Below are 16997 nucleotides of genomic sequence, written 5' to 3'. Positions count from 1 at the left end.
TTATTCCTGAAAGCTCTGTTACCAGCTCTATAAAATGTGTATTTATGGAAAATATAATCATTCCCCTTCAGCTTCTCTCTCTGTTTACATTTGTAATCTGACTCAGCAATCTGCCTGTGTTGAGCAGATCATGTCAATAAGTGAGTTAGTTCTTTAATGTGTATTCTTTTAAACCCTTTAAAAAGTATTAATAAGAATATTTAGAGATTATAGATGACACAGTTTAATAAGGAATATTTCCAATGGATAGTTTGGATCTCTCTTCCAACATGTTGTATTAAGTACATGAAAACAAATAAACTATGAAAGTTTCTTCATCATATGTTGCCATTTTCAATACTGAAAGTGAAAAACCCTAAAGAAGTGGCAACAGGCAAATGAAATCTTTTTTATTAAGTAAAACCCAATTCTCTTATTTTTCTTCCCATTAGCCAAATGCAGATTGCATGGATGATATACCTCCAGACTTGGAAGCATCTATAGGAGGACCACCAACCAACCAGATAACGGGAGCCAGCGATATAACAGTGAACGAGAGCTCTGTAGCCCTGGATCCCCCAGTGCGGACTGTGGGAGTACTACAGGTCATCCAAGATGTAGACTCCTTTCCCCAGGCTGGGGAGGGTAACTTCACAACAAGCAGTAAGTTCCTCTTTCTGGCAGAATTTGCACTGAAATAAATGTTTAGAAACCCGAATCACAAACCCATCTCTAGTGCGGGGAAAGTGGCCTTTGAGGGCTTTTTCACTTGGAGCAGTGGCCTTACTTTAAGCCCAGTGGAAATCTACAGGGTAAGTAAACTTAAATATCATGTTCTGCTGTACTGTAAACACTTGTAGCCTGTGCGCAACTCAGTGTGTTCAATAGCAAACTCTAGAGTCCTCTGCATGGACAAAACAAGTTATCGCAGTCAACACAACACAATATAAACCTATGGTCATCTTCAAATATTGTTTATAGTAAGTGATCCAGTTTACCATGATAGCCCACCGTGTACCACCTGTCTTCTGTGTGAAGCAGATTGGTACATGTCCTTTGGCCTGCCTTCTCTCACTAGGCTATGTGTTACTATGTGGAAGTTATTCTTACCTGCATATCATAAAATAAATAGTGAACACAGCGATCACTTTTGGTCAAGATAAAAAGACTGTTTAATTCTGGTTTTGCTGCTCCTTTATCTTCTTCCATCAACTGAAGCTTGTCTGGTTATTTGTTTATACTTGAACTTCTCATTTCAGAAGGACTGATGGTCAGAGTTCCTGTATTTGAGAACCTAAGGGTAGTGAAATAATGCTGATAATCTGTGGAAAACAAAAACCAAAAAAGGAGAATTTGGGATGTTTCAGTGTGTTTCATTTTCACTTTTTTAAGGGGCACCGTTTGAACCAGTAGCTCTCAAAATGTCTGCATGACTCTGTTCCTAAAAATTATGTTCTTTCTTGAAAAATCTACTCTGACAGTTTAGAAAGAATGTTGTCAGCTGTTCTGAGTGAGGATTGTGCTAGTCTAAGATTCTTATTTTTAGGTAAACTGGCAGATCAGTAGAAAATAAATCTGTTTGATACCAGTTGGTGTATTAGTATTGACAAGGCTATTGTAGAAAATCTTCAGATATACTTGAAAGGAGGCAGACAAAAATACAGGTTTGTGTATAAAGTCAGCGTGGGTCCTGGAAAAAATTACATATTTTCAACCATTTCTAGGTAATACTATGGGTCTGGGAGTGAAAAAGAAGACAAGTAATAATATGATGTGTAAAAGGTAGGAGAGATGACGGAACTAGGCTACAGTGGTTTTACATTAGTCTCCTTACTCTATGGAGAGACTTGATAATCACGTTTTTCCTCATCTTGCAGCCAGTACCATGGCAGTGAAAATAACTTCTGGAAACACTGGACTTGCAACCTTAGCTACAAGTGAGGCAGAAGTGGGTTTTTAAGTTCTCCCTTTGTGGATTAGGTGCTGGTTTCAGGTTTGGTTCTTTTATGGTGTAAGTCCTGGATCCAGCAAGGGGTGAGCAGGGTTGTAGGCCCATCCATGGTGAGCCTGTCAACTGGTGACATGCAACTTTCTCAAGCCTCATTGAGTGCTGGCAAGAGCTGTTCAAAATGAGGTGTTATTTGGTTCCTTCCAGTAATTGTTTTTAAACTCATTTGAGGCTGATGTAAACCATGAAAGAAAGATTTTTACTTCATGGTTCCACAGTGTAACTAAAGAAGGGGCTAGATGCTGGTCTCAGCTGTACCCTCTTAACACTCCTGAAGTGAGCAGCTCCTCTTTACACCCACAGTTGCATGCGCATGCTGAGAAGAGCCAGCAGCCTGGTGTGAAGCCCAGCCCTAGGGGCAGTCCATGCTTTTCATCCCGGAATTTTGGCACACCGAGAAGCGGTTCTTCTGGTTTGTCATCAGAGGTAACAATGGTGTGGAGGCAGCCAGGGCACACTAAAGCTCAGTAGCTCCCCAGATACTCCCTTCTCCTGCAGTTTTGTTTCCAGAGTCTGTGGAAGTCCAAACACATTTGTTCTTCATTTTCCAAGTTGCCAGCTAAGTAACTGGGTCAAAAACTTGCTCTGAGACAGCAGAGTACTGCAAGGACCTGCAATACTTTGTTTTTCCCCTTACCTTTAATAACATGGGCAATAGACACTAAGATTGGGCAATCCTGAAGGCTGACAGCAGAGCCCATGGACTAGGAGCTCACACCAAGACCAGTGGTCTGTCTAGGCACATGGGTAACGAGGCAGCAAACCATAGAGCTTCAAGAGAGCCCATCACTTGGAAGAGGCTGGGCATTTGGTCTGGGGAAGGACTGTGAAAAGGGGTTTTCCCTGGTTATTTGAAAAAGACAGAGATGAGAGCAGGGAGGAGAAACTGGGATATGGCCTGAGCTCAGTGATGGTTGTGAGCCTCATGCCATCACAGGGGTGACTTGTGACCCCCTGCTAAAAACAAACCTTTCCAGTTGTTTTGTGAGGGAAGAGGAGTCCTGAGGAAAGCTCAAAGGACCTTGGGAGGTTCCAAACCCTGGTGTGTGTCTGCCTATGCTGCGCCTGTCACACGCCGTCACTCAGAGGACTCTAGTTTTAATGCATGGCTAGCTGTTGTCACTCACCCATCATTGATAGACATGAATCATAATCTGGTTTTCTCATCTTAGTGAGAAATACTTGAATATTAGTTAGTGGTGGGTATGCAAGTTTACATGCTGTCATCACCACATCCAAAGTGGTGCAATTTGCAGTATTTCCCAGAAACAGAGCGCTTCGGTCCTTTCTTGCAGCAGAGTTGCAGCAAGTAAGATGTCTTTAGTTGAAAGTTAGGGGCTGAGTTCCAGCAGTGATGGGAATTTGTCCCTCCAGCTGCCTTATGTGGATTTGAGGGATTCAGACACTCTGAAAGATAGAACTTAGCACCTTAGGCAGCCTGAACTTTTAAGCCAGTGGAAGGGGAATATCAGATAGCAACTCTAGGTTAAATAACTGATCTATAGCTGTCATATAGATGGGGCTTCATAGGTATTGTGGTACTATTTATTGTGTTCAGGCACTGCATTTCTCATTTCCAGAATCCTCATAGTTACACAACTGCAGAGCATGCTGAGCATGCCCTTTCTGTGAACTAGCCTGCCTGGGAATTTGTAGGCGATGACGCTGACTGCTTCAAGGAATCTTTGCTGAAGTTGCTGGGTTCTGGCCTCTTTATATAGCATTAGTGATGGGAGCAGACTCCAAGGCTGACTCTGCACTGGAAGTTTTTCTTCCTTTTGTTATTGAATCTGTGCAGACTATCTCCAATGCGGTCTTGACGTGGCACCCTGTACCCAAGCATCCCTCTGTGTTCCTGGCAAAGTTCAGTGGTCCAGAAGGTAAAGGACTCAGCTGCTTCTTTCCACCCACTTCAACAATGCTTTGGTTAATTGTTGTTGCATCCCTTTTGTTTGCTGATTAATCATTCTGGCATTGTTGTCTTGCTTTGGGTTTAATTTCCTTTTCTGTGTTTCCAGTGAGTATTCAGAGCCAGAAGAGCTCCCACAGTGTGTCTGGAGGGAGGATATTTCCAGAGTACTGTTCACATTGGGTGAAATTCCATCTCCATTGAAATCTGGTGGCAAAGCTCCCACCTACTTCAGTGGGGCCAGATTTTCATTTCTGGAACTTGGCCAGTGCTTTTCTTTTTATTTCTCTGTGTGTGCTCAGCAGACATTTCCTCTTCTCTCTCTCCCTTTTTCTCCCTATGCTCCTGACTCAATAATGTCCTCTATGGAGCCCTGGACAACGCAGTGTATTATGAACATCTGGATGGGACTTCATCTGGGGGCCCATCCCTAGGGTTCCTTGCTAAACCAAGTACCTTCTGAGTAGCACTGAGCACTTAAAAATGGACCGTCAGTTTCTCTGAGCTGGCTTCTACCAATATCCAAGCCTTCGTCAAGTCCCTTGGGCACTTTGCAGCCTGAAGTCTTCAGTATTTCGTCTTAGTGACTGCCCTCTGTGGTGGGATTTTGTGCAGGATCCTGGTATAGTATCTTGTAATGTGATATTTCTGAAATCAGTTGATGAAAGTGGATGGAAAAATTGAAAAACTGGAGTTAGGAAGAAAATGTGTGAAATATATTAAAGTTCATCTCCGCCAAGTTTCTTGCCTTGACCCTATTAGTTTTCAGCTGTCTAGAAGGTATGAAAGAAGATAAGCTAAGGATCTTTTTCCACAATAATGCATCATAGCAATCTGTTGCCTAATATTAAGTAGTGAGTTACACGAAATGCTAACATCTTTAGAAATTTCAGCACAGGTGGAGTTTCCTGCTGTGCAGGTGATGTGAGTGCGAGCTGGTCTTGGCTAAGATCTGAACGTGGAGAAGCTCTCAGCTATACCAGATTTGGAGGAGTGGAAAGGGGATTTGGAATTTGAGGAGGACATTCTTTGGGTCAGGCTCAGCTGGGATTGAATGGTAAGGTTAAGAAAGCTAGTTCGCTGGGAAAGTAACATCTAGGTATTTTAAAGGTTGTATGGTGACACTTGCAAGGGAAAAAGGTTTTTCATCTTTAATAGCATCTGTGGTTATCCATCTCCCTCAACCCATGTGGCACTTGCAAGTAGATAACGTGTACTGCCTGAGTCTTTGCTCTCTATTGGTGAATACCTCTAGCCTTTCAATTTAGACAAGCTTTTTTCTTCTCTTCAGTGGGTTGTCTCGTCACACTGCATAAGGCCTCAGAAATCCCTCCAGCACTGTCTCTGTGCTTGGTGGAAGATCCATAAATAATTTACTGCAAACACGCACAGGAGGTCCAGTATGAAAACCCACAAACTGTCTCCCAGGGTGCCATGGCACGTGCAAAGTCCACCAAGTTTGGCGGGCTGTGCAGCAGTGTGGGCAGTCTACAGGATACCGGCAATTCTTTTTCTGTCTCTCATTTTGTTCTTATCATAAAACCCTGCCAACATAGCTCATCGTGACTGTGAGGACACTTTCAAGTCTCTTTGATAGCTCTTCATTAAATCTATTAATATAACTTCTCAAGTAATTATTATGATCTGCATATGTCTAAAATGTCTTTGTGAAGAATAATCAGCCTTTGGAAGTGGATGAAAGTGCATGGTAAAAATCTCATCCACTCTTGTCTTGCAACCACTTGACTGTTCCTCCTTGCTAATAAGGGTGTTTTTCTAAGCAGAATGTAAAAGGGGGGGAAAAGGTGGAAACACTCCCTAGGCAGTAGTTAATACAGAAAGTTACTAACACTTGCATTAGCACCTAGCACTGTCCTGGAGACAGAATACTGATGGGACCTAGTTAAAGATTGAGCAGATTTGGTCCCATGTGCCTGGAGTATGACATAAGTCCTAGTAGCTCTATTAAAAGCCTGTGTAGATGTTGCACTAAACAGTTACCATGGACTGAAAATTCCAGAGAGCTGAGGTCCTAGATTTATTTTGAGACTCACACCAGTGCCAGCGTAGCATTGGTGGTTTGACAGACCAGCAGTGGTTTGAAAGAGTCACCAAGTGAAATCTAACTGGCACTAAAAATGTGCTCTGGATTGTTACATACACCTACAAAGACTCCTGCCTGGCTCTGTGAATGAACAGTGAAGTTTTCCTGTTATAAAACTGCTCTTCCTTTCCATGTTAAGATGTGAAATACAGACAAAATGTTTCTGTACAGCAAAGTGCAAAAAGGGATGTACAGAAATGCTGTGAAACAAGGAGCAAATTTGAAGTCTAATTCATTAATTCGTTTTTATGTTTGTTTTCTGTTTCACGACTGCTGTGTATATTGCCATTAAGTACGGAGCAAGGATGAAAACACCGGTTCCCGAATCTGCCTTCTTCCCTGCAGACACCGTGAGCTGTGTCTGCCCCAGTCAGGTGGCACAGTAGGTGCACACAGTAGTTTGGCCTAACCTCAGGTGCCAAAAAGGCTGCAGATCTTAAGAAATTTGATTAATGATCAACTAGGGAAAGATTTAGAAGAGAATGTCCTCCTTCAGCAGTGGAAGGCCCGTTTAGATGTCTGTCTCTACATAAAAATGCTGTGGTGCTTACCAGCTTGCCTCTCTCTGTCCCACGTTACTTGTTCCTGCGTCCGTGTTACACTTCTGTTGTGCGGCTACCTTGTGAGCACAGTCCAGGAGCTAACCAATTTCTTCCTGGTTTGTTTTTCTTACTTGGATCAGTTCCCTGATCCTGAAATAGTTGTGCCAGTACAACAGGAGGAAAGAAATGCAGAGCACAAGAGAAGAGTGGTACATATAAGCCAGATTTCATAACACTGTTGCCAAAAGCAAGCATACTAGCGCAAACACAACTAGACCCTATACAGCTGTCTGTTTTGCCCAGAAATCAGGATAAACAAATAGGCATGAAGTAAAAGTAAGCATGAAGTTTCAGATCTCATTTGAATGCTCATACCTGAGTATACAGGCATTTTATTAATGGTCAGTGAATATGACAGGCATAAGGGATTTATTATCTATGACGATGAAACTCGGTAAGGAAAAGTGCTAGTGTAAAAGGTGTGTGTATGGGTTTCTGTGGCAAGGTTTTCGTAGCAGGTGGGTTGCAGGGGTGGCTTCTGTGGGAAGCTTTCCCTATGTCCAGTGGAACCCATGCTGGAGCAAGCACCTGGCAGGACCTGTGGCCCCATGGAGAGAGGAGCCTCTGCTGGAGCAGGTTTGCTGGCAGGAGCTGTGGCCACGTGGGGGACCCACACTAGAGCAGTCTGTTACTGAAGGACTGCAGCCGTGGAAGGGACCCAGTCTGGAGCAGCCTGTTCCTGAAGGACTGCCCTCATGGAAAGGACCCACGCTAGAGTAGTCTGTTGCTGAGGGACTGCATGCCATGCGAAGCCCATCCTGGAACAGTTCCTGAAGAACTGGGCCCATGGGAAGGACTCATGTTGGGATAGTTCATGGAGGACTGTCTCCTGTGGGAGGGACTCAGTGCTGGAGCAGGGAAAGAGTGTGAGGAGTCCTCTCCTGAGGAGGAAAGAGTGGCAGAGACAAATGTGATGAACTGGCCACAACCCCCATTCCCTGTCCCCCTGTGCTGCTGTGGGGTAGGAGATAGAGAACTCAGGAGTAAAGTTGAGCCTGGGAAGAAGGGAGGGATGGGGGGAAGGTTTGGGTTTCTTATTACGCTACCCTAATGAGACATTCCCAAATCAAGTCTGTTTTGCCCAGGATGAAAACTGGCAAGCAATCTCCCTGTCCTTACCTCAATCCACGAGCCTTTCGTGATATTCTCTGTCCCCTGTCCAGCTGAGGGAGCAATAGAGCAGCTTTGGTGAGCACCTGGTGTCCAGCTATGGTCAGCCCACCGCACTGTGGTGGCACACAAGCATGCCTTTTATATTTGTACGTATATATATGTATATGTGTGTGTGTGAATATATATATATATGTATGTATAAAATGTGCATTGCATCCATGCAAGGGAAAAGGGGATTTGAGGACTGGGATCAGGGATAATATAGCTTATATCTTTCTTTATATTTCGCTATCTTCAGCAGACAGCTAGATAAAACATTGAACAAGAAAGCTTTTCAAGCAAAATGGACAAACAATGTAGAGTAAAATACAAATCTGAACTCAGACAGACTGGGTGACTTACTACTCACTGATCTTTGATATATACTTGAGAATGAAAGCATTGCCTTTCAAGAGATGTTCAGCATCTTGCACACAATCTGCTTGATTGTTTAGGACTCATGCTCACATCTCTGATGTCTGTGAAGTTTTTATTCTCATCAGTTTTTATACAAAAGCCTCCACTGAAATCATCAGGAAGTGCTGTTTAAGAAACAGTCTCCTACTGTGGTTCTGAATCCTTTTCTGACCAATTCAGGAACAAAGACAAATGGGAGACGAGGGTCCAGCTTGGATCTGCACATGAAAGTAAGAATTAACAAGAAAGACTGAGCAACAGCAAGGGATCATTCCAGGGTCAGTGCTGCTGAGTGCTGCCATTATTTCAGATAGATAATGAATGCAAAAACAATGTTCATGTGCACTGCACAGGTCCCAGCAACCCCTGCCAGGGTCAGGCTCTGCTCTACCAGTCCTTATATACACAGGCAGTACCAGATAGACCTGTTTCTGAAAAAATCACAGGTAAGAGCAGATGATAGCAAACAAATCTAATACCTTTACTGGGAAAAGAAAAGCAGTGAAAAGGCAGGTGTGCCTATGGGAGAGTAAAAACACGAGGCTGAGATATTGGAGGCTCATAGAAAGTAGTGTGATTTCTGCAGCAGTCACCCTTGATTCTGCTTGTATGTATTTTGTTCTGACTCTGTTGCTTCATAACAGAGTATACATTTGCCTTGGTGCTCCCACAGTGTCATGGCCACTTTGAAGGTAACTCATGAAGTAAGCCAGGCAAAAGCTCTACCGAATACCATTTCCAGTCATTGTTATATATGTTTTTCTCCTTACTCATCTAGACTTTGAGTCTCTAAATGTGCAAAAGAGATGTTTGCACATGGAAGCAGTCTGGTTTCCCACAAGCATTTAAAGGATCATGTGCATGCTTACACCTGTACTTCTTGTGTTGTAGCTAGCAGTCCTGATTTCTCAAAAAGCATGAGAGAGTTGCATTTAGAAGCAGATTAAGTGAAAGAAGCCTGTGTGCATGTACCTGTATCATGGATTTTTTATGACACATAAATAGTCCTGGAGGAGATGTTTGGCCCGCAAAAAGTATCCAAAAAGACTCCACTTCAAGTTTTCTTCAAATTCTTATAGGGACAACAGCTCAGATTTCCACATAGTTTGTAGTAATTACAATTTCAGCCTGGACAAAAAGGAAATAAACTGGTATTTGCTCATAAAATACCAGCAAGCCCTAGTGTGTTTTTAAACAGCTCTTTCTTTTGTTACTTACCTCCAACTCCAGCAGAAATTAGAGTGCTTCAGAGATCCTTTAGGGTTACCACAGTAACCAGGTCACTTCACCTAGAAGTGAGAGTTCTCACTAAATCCGTAGTAATTGGTCTTATATCTTTATAGTTCCGGATGTGGGCAATTTCATCCTTGAAACTGATAGGCCAGATGGGAAAAGCAGCTTTATAGAAAACATGAATGTTCAGAAGAAAAGTAGGTAACAGGTGAAGCCTGACATCTGAGAGGAAATATCCAACTACTCGCGTGAGTGTTAGGAGAGGGTTTTCTCGTGCCTGTAAGGGATGGGAGAAGCAGGTAAGCCCTGACATTTAGGGATGCTGAAAACAGGACCCTCATGGTTCTATTCTAGCCCACCTAGGTGCCATCTTTGCCACTCCAGTAACAAGGCTGATACCCTGAGGAATATACTCAGGCTGTACTCAGCACAGTGTGCAGTAACAACACAGTTGCAGTATGTAATATCAGGGCTTCCAAAGAGCCCAGGAGAGAGATGGTGAAATACCAACCCAACTTAGCATTTTACTGCAACTATCTTTTGCAAGTGCCAATATCTTTGACTGTTCTTTAACTCATTTTAACATATCTGAGGCACTTGAAGAGTAGCAAAAATGTATGATCTGCTGTGGCAATAATTAAGTCCTATGTTAATACACATATTAATAGTGGTGTGAGACAATGAAAAACCATAGTCCTACAGGAAAAATGCATAGAAAATTTATAGAACAAAGATACCACTGGCAAAGTCAGCATATGAAGAGCACTTAGCTAGAATATCTTTGTTAAATCAGAATATCTCAGGGGGAAGGATGGAGAGGGATCACACAAAGGAGGTTTAAAAATCTGCCAGTTTCTTATGCAAGTAATTAAATAATGCAGTGTTTTTAGCTGCTAATATGTCTTTGGGAGACAGCTACCAAATGTGGTATGTCGAGTACATATGACAAACCTTGCTTTGGATTTTGCCCCCATGGCCATGGAATATTGAATTCAACTAAAATGTTCCTAAATTTTATTACTTCTTTATAACTGCTTTTTGAAAAGGTAGTGGCACCAGCAAATTGTCTTTCTGTTCATGAAAAGCTGTCAGTCTCTAAGACCAAAATACTCTCATAGTACGAGACTTTAGGAAAGTGACCCTCTGCCAGCCTTCTTTGGGAGATGTAACATGCTCCCAGATGCTCCCAGATGCTGAGTAACCTGCAGCCTAAAGAAGCACTTCAAAGGAAACTGTTTTGAAGAAAGGCTATGGTAGAAAGATTATGTTTTCAGTTGTTCACCCTCAGAAGTGCCTTGTTAAACTACTGTAATAGCTGCATATTCCACAGGGTGGAATCCGTCAGGTTTTGCCTGATTATGACTGAAAGATGCAAGTCCACTTCCATTGTAAAAGCTGAAAATTTACTCTGAATTTATATTCAGCTTCTAAAAGCCTCTTTCCAGTCTAGATAAATAATGTAACAATATTTTAGTCTTTATTTTTCCTAAAAGTTCCTGAGGTCTAAACACTCTTGTGGAACTGCCTGGGAATCTTCTGGAGACTGCCACTTTTCAATGCGAGGAGTTGAAAGTGAAGAACTTGAATGGAAAAGGAAACTTTAACCCTGAAAGTCTGAACTTTTTTGGGGTTAAAACTGAACTTAATGTCACAAAATTTTACTCTTAACTTTACAGTAGTGTTCCCCAGGGAAATAGTCATGAACCAGTACAAGGGCATTTACATTTTTTGAAGTTACATGATTGGTTTCCAGGTTTTCAGAGACCTTTTGTTATTTTTACCTTTCCAGGTACATACTGGTGCATAGGGCAGTATCTCTTTCTTCTGCTCTCTGAAGTGTGGAAGCTCAGAACTCAAAAGAAGGTGGAAAGGGAGTATATATTCACTGAAAAGACTGAAACAGAGATAAAATATTTAAATACAGAGAAACTGTTTAAAACTTTCTCTGTTCCAGTTTGAGTTTCACTTGCAGAGTGTTAGGGAGGTCTTGATGGTAGTGGTGGTGTTCAAGTGACCTAATGAACATATTTTCTAGTAAATTTCCAGCTGCAATTTGTTAAAACTTAAACTGACCTTTCCACTGGTATGAGAAGAAAGTCTGAAAATGGATCCCTTGGTCTTGGCCTTTCTTATGTTCTTGTGAGCACTTCAGCAAGAGTCCCTGATAAAATAAGTGGATTGGAGGGGATTTTGTATTGCCAGAGTTGTTCACTTGAAACTAGATTGTGACCGCAAGCTTATTTGAAAGGAAATGCTAAATGGCCCTACATTCATATAGCCTAAGACCAGTTTCTGTTGATGTCCCTACTGGCTTTCCTAAGAGCAAAATCCAGGCCTTCAAGGGCACTTGGCCAGGGAGAAATTATCCTGGTTACACTTTAGGCACCTTCAGTGGCCTTTAGGAGAGACCGAGTTTTCCCTTTAGTGTTAGCCTTGCTGCTTGTTGCCCTGGTTACCCCTCTGAGTGTTGTCACATCCAGCATTTTGTAAACAAGTAAACAGAGCTCACTTTTTTGTCTGAACTACAGGCAAGGAAAGCAAAAGGAGCTAAATAAACAAGGAGGTTCAGGGTCTGAACTCTTGCTTTAGGCTGGTAAGACAAAACTTGGTTTCACATCTCAGGTCAAGGAGTCAGGTCAAGTAAAACTCTGCTATGTTCTTTATCATAAAGGCTCATTTTGGGCATTATGGGAGACAGGCAGGAAGGAGAAGGGGTCAGTGGGAGACTCACATTTAATTAATTTAAAATCTTTAACTCAGAATGCTTGTTAGTTTGGCTTCAGTTTTTGATTATTTTTCCTTCTTTCCGTAAACTATTTTTATAAATGTACTTTTAGACAAGCTTTGAATGTAGGAGGCCTGGCCTGGCAGAGCAAAGATTTGTTTTTTAATGGGAAAAAAACAAAAATGTTGAGCTATTGCAGCACTGTCAAAGAAATGTTCCAATTAAAAGGAGATTGGATGATTTAAAAATTCTTAAATGAACATAACAAGAGATAAACTATTGACCTTTGTCTTTAGGAATGCTTTTCTCAGTTGTTCTGTACTCTTGTGTTTCTCTGTGGATGTGCTCTAATACACATAGCCTAGCTTGTTAGAATTATATCTGGTGCACTAGCCCTGCTGCTGGAAACAATAATATTTTGGACATTTCTGTTTCAAATAGACAGTGGTTCTGTATACGTCCTAGTCATATTTTAATCCTCATTTCATGTGCTCATGGTGAGTTTTAAATGTGCCTGGTTTTCTTTTCCATAGAATCATAGAACCATAGAATAATTAGGGTTGGAAAGGACTTAGTTCCAACCCCCGTGCATGGGCAGGGACACCTCACACTAAACCATGTCACCCAGGGCTCTGTCCAACCTGGCCTTGAACACCGGCAGGGATGGAGCATTCACAACCTCCCTGGGCAACCCATTCCAGTGGCTCAACACCCCTACAGTAAAGAACTTCTTCCTTATATCCAATCTAAACTTCCCTTGTTTAAGGTTACATCAAAAATATTGTTAAATCCTTTAAGCAAACTGTGAAAGCAGCATAAAGGAGATCCAAAGGACAATTCAGACATTTTACTTTTCCAAAAAGAAAAGGGTTTGATACAGTCTCTGTTGGGGTTGTGGTGGGGTTTTTTCCTGATTTCTAAACTAATGAAAAGAGCCACTTTACTCATAATAACAACTATGCATAGACAGATTAAATCAGGGGGTTTTGTTAAGTTTGCAGGAAGTCCTGGGAAGTGTTCCTGCTGGAATCTATGGGCTGTTTATGGCTGTGTAGATCTGCTTCACCCTTCCTGCTCATACTCAGTCACAGTTATACAAGATTTAGCGATTATACCAGTGCAGACAATGTCATAGCCCACCTGCCAATACATAAATGTCGGCAGCAGTTTGAGTTATTCTGCACCCACAGCTTGGCACAAGGCACATTCAGCTTACAACTGCCCAGGGGCACGCAAGGACCTTCTTGGTATGTCAACCATGCAAGTAGTGGGAAACTCTTATTTTAGGAAGCCTTGAGTACGAAAGTTCGCGTTTGTTTGTGGCCATGGTCAGATTCACTTCTCAATCAGAGAACCAGCCATAACCGTAGCTAGAAAGTGCTACCGGTAGTGGAACTGTGGAGCAGACTGCAGGGAAGATGAGGTCTGGAATAATTCCTGTCCAAAACCTGAATAATTACACTGGAATGCAAAACATGTTGCAAGGTTTGATAGGCTTGTGAGGTTTAAGAGAACGGAGCATTAGCAGTGAACTCATCTGTCATCGCAGGATGTAAAAAAACATTTAAATCTCAGTGGGTTGGTGTTGCGTGAAGGGTTCTTTTGAAAACCAGGTATTATAGCTTTTAACTGACATCCGGCTGTGGTTCTGCACTGGCAAAGAGATGAGCTAAGTAGCTGTGGAGCTTGTGCAGTGAATGGTGCTAATTGCTAGCAAATCTGAAAGGGATTATACTGTGCAGCCACTACAATAGTGGAGAGTAGACTCAACTACCCAGGACATTGCTTCCTGTGCAAGTCTCCTAAGGCTTCCTCTTTAAATAAAGAGAAATACTCTGTGTGTTAAAGAAATTGTTCCACTGAAGCTATTTTGAAGCGTGACTTTTGCACTATCCATCTGCCCTTTCTGGCTATTGTTTTAAAACAACATCTTCACTTAGATTTCAGAGAAGATGAAAAATCTGAAAACAATGAAGCATTTCAGGTTGCTTATTTTAAAGGAGATATTTATGGTGGCTCCAGCAGTTGGTAGTGGCTCCCCTTGAGTTTGCCAGTGCTCAGCAAAGGTCAGGGCTGTCCTCTCTGGGTGTGTATGAGGGGGAATCAGACACAACTACCTACCAGGAGTGCATCTGAACACAGGGCACTAGAAATTAAGTGTACGGTGTTTTCAGCAGTGCACAGTTGGGGCTCCATGATTCTGCTTTTCGGTTGTTGGTTTGATTTGGGGTTAGTTTGGATTTTTTTGTTCCAAGAGATTTTTCTGCAGCTGAATTGCACTTTAATCAAGTCTTATCTTTTGAGCTACAGTAAATAGATAAGCCATGGCCTATGACAAAATATATAATTAAGCTGTCCAATTCATATCAGGGTAGACAGTTCTTTAAAATTCAATAATATATATTCTCTGGGTTGATGTGCTGTTTCTCTCATGTATTCTCTGGTTTTATGGACTTGTGACAATTGATCTTTAAGCTAAGCAGGGTACTTCAGTCAGATGTCTCCAGTTTGGGAGGGGGGCATGTAGCTGTCCTGCAGAAGCATAAGCATATGACGGAAGACCAGGAATGGTCAAATCCTACAAAGCCACGTGGCTGGTGAGAGGCAAAACAGTGATTTCACTGCAAGGTGTCAGAGGGGAGAAAAAAGTATGACACACAATGTTATGGGGTCTGCACACATCTGTTGTTTGTGAGCACCTCTGGGCCGCACGGAGGATGCTGGAGCAGTATGAGTGGGTGACCACTGAATGCTGTGCTAATGTGCCCAGGCTTGGCAGGCACAGCGTTACCACAGCTGTGCCCTGCTTCAGGCGCTGGAGCTGTTGCTGCAGCAGTGCCAGGCCTGTTCCCAGGCATGTTGTTTCCTTGTATTGAACAAACAGGAAGACTGTTTTCCCCTTAAGGTAAAAGTTACATGGTTAGAAGTTGCATTTTGCTAGTGGCAGCTGTTGAAATAACATATAGGATGCGTGGGTTCCTCCACCACCACTGTGGGATTTTTCTCTTTTGGCTTCATTGCTGTGTGCAGTTTTTTCAAGCCTAATGAGAAGACATCCCTCGGGAAAGTATTTATTATGGACATTTCTAATGGAATTAAATTTCAGCCAAGCATCACCAATATGCATGGTAAGGACAGGGTTCCTGGTGACATCCACAAAATTCAAGACCCCAGGAAGTCCTGGGCTAATGACTTGCCCCTTTATCCTGGAAATGTCCTGGAGATCTCAGGTGAAGCCCACTGTTAGCAGCATTGGAAAGGAAGGCAGGACTGTGTGTGAAAAAGAGGAAGAGAAGATATTCATGTGCTTTAGTTAAGTCATTCCACCACCACTGAGCTTTTCAGCCACCTCCTTGTATGTTTTCTCAATAGATCCTCTAATATATGCAGGCATTTTTTTGACATTTTTTCCACAAGGATGTTCGTCGTAACTGCTGTTGAATGTTCGGTATATGATTCCTCAGTACTGTGCTTTGCTAGGGGCCTAGGTTTTTGGAAAGCCTATGCAGTAAAGCATATTTGAAGAGACAGATATGAAAATCATGCTCATGCTGCCATGACAGACAAACTCAGCCAGACTAACATGAGCTTTTCCAACACCCTCATTCAGAAATTAATGGGAGTTTTCTTTAAAGCAAGCTGTTGTTTTCTGTTACAGCTGTGTGCATACTTGTGATTGAGGAAGCAGTGCATAGTGATTAGGCAGAAATGTTTTTCTTCCTTCTTGTCACAGCAGCCTACGTTTCACATCACGTTCCCAGAATTAATTGCCCCCATGCAGATATGCGCTGGCTAGTAGCCACCTTGTACATGAGCTGAAGTAGGAGTGAGAGCCCTGGAAGAAAATCTGTTGTAATCCGAGATCTCTTACAACAGCCTAGTCAGACCTTGCTCTGCAGGTCCACTTTCATGTCCTAGTCTTGTGTGCCTTTGGTGGGTTGCTGTTGCAAGCACCAAACACCCCTTCTTTCCCTCCCTTGAGTGCCAAAGGTGGCATTCCCACTTCCCAGGAGAGCTGTGGTTCTGGGTGCCTTTGCAGGATGCAGCTGTGCCGAAACTGTTAGGCAGAGATCAAAGCAATGGGGTGCCATTTTCCCCAGGCCCTGCTGTGTGCCAGCAGACCCTGCTGAAACTCAGCCACCACCCAGCTGTGGGTGCTCTGGGGCAGGCTCCTTGGTTGCCACAGTGGGAAGGAGGGTGCTCCTGGGCTGAGCGTCCCTTTGCACATTCCTACAGGCCAGGAGCAGCGTGCAAAGCAGCAGGACAGAGCAGAGCTGCTGTGCAGATGGGGTCAGTAGGATGGTGCAGTCCTGAGAAGGAGTGATCTCAAGTGGCTTTGTGCATCTGCTTCTGCCATGGAGTCATAGAATCATAGAATAGTTAGGGCTGGAAAGGACCTTAAAGTCACCTAGTTCCAACCCCCCACCCTGCAGCATGATAAGACCTGAGAACAAGGTTTTGGAAACCACTGGCATACATTGAGTCTTCTGGTTCAATATTGTATCATGCTTAGGGGTGTTGTGATACCTCTCCAGTGTGACTGCTCTGAGGGATTTGTGTGGTCTTGGCCAGTACATCTGTAAATCACGCCATGGAAAGATATTTCTTCCTTATGTTCCTTCAGAACAGAACTGAAGTTTCTCTTACCGTTACACTCTCATTCAATCCAGTGCATTGTGTGCCTGAGTCAGCCTGTAATTTCCTTCTCCTTTCAGGCTTGCAGGAAGCAGAGCATGCTGCTGACACAGGTTTTTGTGGTATAAGTAAGAGAGTTCAGTCACAATAGCAGTCACCAGGATAGCCTGTGGAACCTGAGGTGCACACAATTAAATTATGTGATTATACTTTTTTGATGTAAAAGGCTCGTT

The 16997-nt window shown here is 42.8% G+C and overlaps 1 protein-coding gene across 1 annotated transcript in view; it reads left to right on the top strand.

Annotated features, from left to right (window-relative positions):
• The window catches only part of RNF150 (ring finger protein 150), a 125558-nt gene that overhangs the window by 91911 nt on the left and 16650 nt on the right, over positions 1-16997 (top strand). Inside the window, exon 6 of the mRNA XM_065687677.1 lies at positions 432-642. Within this exon, the coding sequence (XP_065543749.1) occupies positions 432-642 (211 nt within the window). The remainder of the gene's footprint in view (positions 1-431; positions 643-16997) is intronic.

The sequence above is a fragment of the Lathamus discolor genome, chromosome 1, assembly GCF_037157495.1.
Source record: "Lathamus discolor isolate bLatDis1 chromosome 1, bLatDis1.hap1, whole genome shotgun sequence".
Classification (NCBI taxonomy): domain Eukaryota; kingdom Metazoa; phylum Chordata; class Aves; order Psittaciformes; family Psittacidae; genus Lathamus; species Lathamus discolor.
Note: the sequence above shows the minus strand (reverse complement) of the source record. Positions and strands in the feature narration are given on the sequence as shown.